The sequence below is a fragment of the Protobothrops mucrosquamatus genome, unplaced genomic scaffold (genome assembly GCF_001527695.2).
Source record: "Protobothrops mucrosquamatus isolate PMUCROS unplaced genomic scaffold, P.Mucros_1.0 scaffold146, whole genome shotgun sequence".
Classification (NCBI taxonomy): Eukaryota; Metazoa; Chordata; class Lepidosauria; order Squamata; family Viperidae; genus Protobothrops; species Protobothrops mucrosquamatus.
Window position 1 is genome coordinate 559976 of NW_015386512.1, and position 6000 is coordinate 565975.

Sequence of the window (6000 nt, forward strand, 5' to 3'; positions counted from 1 at the left end):
GCAGAAATAAAATATGGGAAAGCAAGTGAAGCTTTGGGGGGGGGGTTGCAATGGTACTGAGTTTGAACAAAAGAATAGCTGAAAGGGCAATAAAGTTGCTGGTTTCCTTGTTGTCCACAACTCTAATGAACTCTATTACCCTTTGTCAAAAAGCAATACTGATGCCATTTGCCATGGCTGATGATGGAGCTGAGGAATGGGGTGTTTCAAGGAATGCTGCTAGCTATAATTTGGCTCAGCATTTTCAAGCGTTTTGCCTTGCATTCATCATGGTGAGTAATCTGACATAATTTTCCTCTTATATCAGTGATGGATTTTTTTCCCCGATTGAAAATTCAATTTCACCACTCTTCAAAAGTAACAAGTGGGTTCTGGACAAAACAAATTAGAAATCTGATTTCATTTTATTTACATTTACTTAAAAATAAGCCAATAGGATATCCAGAGAGCACTCCCATTGAGAAAGTCCCTGGGGATAAGCTTTCTTGATAAGGGCCTCACCTTCAATGGATATCTGATACTCCTCCACTTTATTGCTCAGACCAGTTCATAAAAATATATCTCGATTAAGAAGGGTAAAATAACAAACCCTGTCTTACTTGAAAAATCTTATCCATGCATTGCATTTTCTCCCAATACCAATTTCAGAAATAAAAAGCAAACAGCAAGTAAAGGAACCAAATGCCTCCATTTGGTCAAGAAATCAATACGAACTAAGCCTCCCAGTATGATTTATACAGAACACTGTATGCGTTTCCTTGGGTTGTTATTTGACAAAGAATTGCCACTATATAAAAATAAATAAGATATTAGATAAAGGAAGCATTAAACCCAGATTGCACTGGATGATTCTGGGACAACTATGGTCTTGGTCCAGCTCTATGTACACTGCCTTCAGCTTCAGAGAAGAAAAGCAGTAAGTCAACAACTAAATTTCACCACATAATTTTTTCAACTATTGAATTGCCTTTTGGAAGAAACTTTTACTTGGTACATTTTTCCTTTGAAAAATAGATCCCACATAAAATTCGTGCAGTCCTTTCATATAAAGCCTTCCCTAACCAACAATTTCATTCAATACAAGACAAAAATGAGAACTTCAAAATGAGAATACTTTCTGATATTCTCCCTTTGAACTTGTTAGCAAAAGCAAAATATTGAAAAGCATATGAATAGGAAAAACAAGGTAACTGAATTTACACCTCATGGTTGTAGAATCAAATTACAGCTTGAAATGTAATTCTAAAAGAACTTTAGAACAGCGCTTTTCAACCTGTGGTACATGTACCACTGGTGGCACGTTGGCACCTGGCAGGTGGTACGCTTACGATGGGTTGAAAAGCACTGTAAAAAAAAAGTGTAAAAAAAAGTGTAAAAGTTAGTGTGGGGATGAGCTGAAGCGGCAGCAATGCAGCACAGGCCTGTGGGAGAGCCAGCTGGAGCCACAGTGTTGCCGGGGCTCTGCTGAGCACTTAGGATCTGCGCCGGGCTCTAGCTGACTGCATTCTAGAAGCTGTGCGCAGTCTGGGGAAAGGAATCAGTTGCAGCTACACCAAAGACAAAAGAAGGAGGAGGGGATAAACATGTCCATGGGGTGTTTACATTTGGCCTGGGGCCGCCCTGGAGAGTGAGGGACTGGCCCACCCCAGCTCGCAAAGGAAAACACTGAATTCAGCGGGCCAGAAGGCAGCCCAGCCACCGCGCCCCTCCGTTTCCTTCTCCTCACCCCCTGAGCACAGACGCAGTCGCCGCTCCTCGCCATAGCTGGGGCAGGAGTTGTAAGTACCTCCGTCCTGCAAAGCGGCGCTCCCCCGGCGTTCCCGCCTGCCGCCATGCCGGCAGCCCCGACTAAAGGCCGGGTGCTGCAGCCTCGCCCAGCCAAGGAAGAGGGCGGCAGCCAAGACTACGGCAGATCTGCAGCTTGTCAGGGGAGCTCAGAGGCTGCCCAACTTTATTCTGCAATTTCGGGGTTGGAAAGCGGAAAGGCAGCGCCATGTTTGTAGGCCTGGCGGCACCTGCTGGAAACCCTCCTGCTTCCCCCCCCCCCCCGCAGCTACCTCCTTTGGAGCTGTCTTGATGCCGACGGGCCTGCCGGCATAGATCCTCCAGCTTTGTCCTGCAAAATGCGGCTTACCCACCGCCATGCCAGCAGGCCAGTCGGAATCAGGACGGCTCCAAAGGAGGTATTATTTATTCTTGCCTTTAGCAGCAATAACTACGTTGTTTGATGACTTTACTAGCAATCTGCAGGCTGTGAACTTTCCGTTTCCCCTTGGGGAAAGAATTCAGGAGAGCTAGATTTATTTTTCCTGCTAACTACACTATAACTTGTGGGTTTTTTAAGGAGCTTAAGCGGAAAAAAAGTGTCTGAAAATTAAAGGATGTATGGATTGAGTTGTGAGACAGGGAAGGGAAGTACATGGACTTATGCACTTCCAGTTGCTGACAGGTGTGCCACTAATATTCTGACTGGACACCTGCATGCTCTCAGGGCCCAAAGATTATCTTCATTCTTCATAGGGTGGTGTTGTGGATTAACTCAATTTTTTCTGGGTTCTGATTTTAAGGTGAGTATCCTGAGCTATGGAGGCCTTTGTTCTTCTTCTTAAATACATAACAATAAAATAACAAGAACTAAAGGCTCAAAGGGAAGGCAGATTAGAAAGAACAAGACCTTTTGGGGTCTTCAATTCCCTTCCTGTTAAGAGTTCCTTAATAAGGTTTGCTCTTCCTTCCTAACATCAATAAAGGTGGTTTTTCCAGAAAATATGTGAAGAGCTGAATTGGTGATTTAACTATGTTTTCTTTTTGGCTGTGTTTTGATCTATATATAATGTGTGTTTAATTGAGGAGGGCTTGGAGAGATAGAAGTGGCCAATATGGAGGCTGCACCTTGCCCTCCAGATCTCTGTCTCCCCTGCAGACCTCTGGAGAGGAGGAGTGGGTGGCAGGGGAGCTGTGTGAGGGAAGGCTGCCCCAACAAACCAGCATCCTTATCACGTATGATTGGAAATGGGAATTCCCTTTCGAGAAGGGCCAGCCTCCTTTGTGCAGGACCCGGGAGCACTGGTCCCCTGCCACCTCCCCTTGCTCTCCAGAGATCTGTCAAGACAGAAGTTGGCCTTGGAGGAAACTGCTTCCTGTAAATGTCTTCTACTTCCTGCTTTGCCAGGAGGGGTCACCAGACAGGGAAACACCAACGATGTCTGAGATTGGGAAAAGAACATCTCTTTAGTGTGCTATCCACACACACACACACACACACACACATTCCAAGATTGGAGACATGCATCTACACCTGAGCTAGCTAATTGCCAATCATGCCTGGGCTTGGGGAGAAGGCCCTCTCCTTCCTCTGTGGATAAAAGTCCCCAGACCTGGAATGCAGTGTGCGTGCGTACATGTGTGCGCACGCATGCACTTGGCTGCTAGCAGTTTGGGGAGGCGAGGAGATTGTGGGACACCGAGTTGTCCCCACATCGAGTTAGCCAGTGCGGCTTGTTCCGTTCCGACCCAGCTGTCTTGAGTCAGCTGTGTCCAGTGAGTGGCGTCGAGCAAGCCACACCCACCGAATATTGCCATATCCTAAAAGTGGTATAATCTCTGAAAAGGTTGAAAAGCCCTGCTTTAGAAAACATCCATAGTATCTTATAGTTACAAATTTGTTGATATTCCTTCAGTTTGATTTTCAAAATCTGGCCTGCATGGTTTTCCCCCCAAAAATAAATACCTAACATACACTACAGCTTATAAAATAATAACTCTTTTTACAGTATAATTAAGTTGGCTAAACCAGGATGAGTTAATTTTTGTTCCATTATGCATACAATGAAGAGGGAAAAGACAGTGATCCATAACAACATCTTATTTACTAATGCTTGGGACTATCAACTTACCGGTTTCCCAAACTCCAATTCCGAAAAGAATTTATACCAAGGCTCATTCTTTAAATCTATCTCTTCTGGGCTTATATCCCGAGGCTAAAGAATTGGTAATATAAGAATGGAAGAAAGAGAAGGACAATATTATGCAAAGAATGCATAGGAAGACTGTTAAAGGTGCCACATTCTGTAATTTTTTTTCAACAGTTTCCTAATGATCAAAACTTGGAAGGTCCTATCCGTAATTTTAATAACAACATGCAATTTTATTCATACCTCACTGAGAATAGGTTTTTGTTACACTCATTTCTAAGTAAAAAATGGTAGTGCATTGTTGTCATTAAAGGAAGGTATTCCTAAAATAAATAACCTCTCCACATGTTACATTTGTGTTATTTTTCTAAAACAGGAAAACCAATAAAGAAATAAGAGATATCAGAATAAGAGAGTTGGAAGGAACCTTAGAGGTCATCTAGTCCAACCCCCTACTCAGGCAGGAAACCCTGTACCATTTCAGGCAAATGGCTGTCCAGTCTCTTCTTAAAAAATTCCAGTGTTGTAGCATTCACCGCTTCTGGAGGCAGACTGTTCCACTGGTTAATTGTTCTAACTGTCAGGAAGTTTCTCCTTAGTTCTAGGTTGCTTCTCTCTTTGGTCAGTTTCTATCCATTGTTTCTTGTCCTGCCTTCAGGTGCTTTGGAGAATAGCTTGACTCCCTCTTCTTTGTGGCAACCCCTGAGATACTGGAACATACACATATATACATACACACACATATACATATACAGAACAGTTGATGGAATTGGGTATGTCTGGTTTAATGAAGAGAAGGATGAGGGGTGACATGATATCTGTATCTGTATATGTGTGTGTGTGTATGTGTGTGTGTGAACCCTTTAAACTTTTACTTGTAGTTATGTGCGGCAATTGTCATGTTTCCATGCCACTTCTATTATCAGTTAATCTCTATCAACTAGAATAAATAAATAATCAGTTCCTTCATATTTAACTTCAATGTACATTTCAAGTTAAATAATCACTTCCTCTAGAATTCTAGGGGTACAACTTCATCAGTAAGCAAAAACAAAAAGGACATGGGGAACGACTGGGAGACAATGAATTGAATTGTCAACAGTGATAAGAGTGGAAGAATCAAAATGTCCTTCTACTAATACAACATGTGAACAAAGCCTAGAATTCCATCTCTAATCTCCAAAGCAATTTACCTGAAAGAGTCAAGATTTCTATTTCCTCAGCTGCCGGATAATATCATTCTCTGAACGTGATTCGCTTTTTAGTCCACTCCTACTGCAACATATTACCTTATTTATATCAAGTATGGCATCTTTAACAGCACATGGGGTAAGTGAGGAGTGTCTCAAAAATAGCACATGAAAAGGTAAAACTCTACACCAGGGGTGGGGAATATGGCCCTTTTATGACTATGGTGACTCAGGAATTCTGGAGGTTGAAGTCCACAAGTCATAAAGGGACCTAGTTCCCCACCTCTGCTCTGCAATAGATGGCAAGGAATTTTAGGACAGAGGTCCCCAACCTTTTGGGCACCAGGGATCAATTCCGTGGAGAGAGGTTTTTCCGCGGACCGGAGGGGGCATAGTTTTGTGTGCTGCCTGCATCCCATGGATGGGGCTTTGCTTGTTTGTGCAGACCGGTTGCTGTCATGCCGTAGCCTGGTACAGGCCTATGGACCGGGGGTTGGGGACCCCTGTTCTAGGACTTGGAGTCCAAGTTGCCAAAGTTGGGAAAGAGGATACATTTAGACAGCAGATGTGTTAATGGTGAAGTTGCTGAGAGAAACATAATTTCCTAAAAAAGAGAGTAGAAAGCTTCTACTCTAAGAGATCACCAACATTTCATGCATGAATATGGGTTAAGAATTTAAATAACAATTAAGAATGGTATATCGAAGAACTGGATATACCAGGAACAATATGACAGTTAAGGAGTCATATTTTGCTATTGTATTCCATGTTAAGGACAACATATAAAATTAATGACATGCAGTTCTTAGAATCACTGTACAAGAAACAAAGAATACATGCAACATTTCTTAAGACACAGCTTTGGTGTATAAGATACAGTACAATCAACCCAGAAT

At 42.7% G+C, this 6000-nt stretch overlaps 1 protein-coding gene across 1 annotated transcript in view; it reads right to left on the reverse strand.

Annotated features, from left to right (window-relative positions):
* The window catches only part of LOC107285095 (sorbin and SH3 domain-containing protein 1), a 76316-nt gene that overhangs the window by 38089 nt on the left and 32227 nt on the right, over nucleotides 1-6000 (reverse strand). The window contains exon 9 of the mRNA XM_029283595.1: nucleotides 3897-3980. Within this exon, the coding sequence (XP_029139428.1) occupies nucleotides 3897-3980 (84 nt within the window). The remainder of the gene's footprint in view (nucleotides 1-3896; nucleotides 3981-6000) is intronic.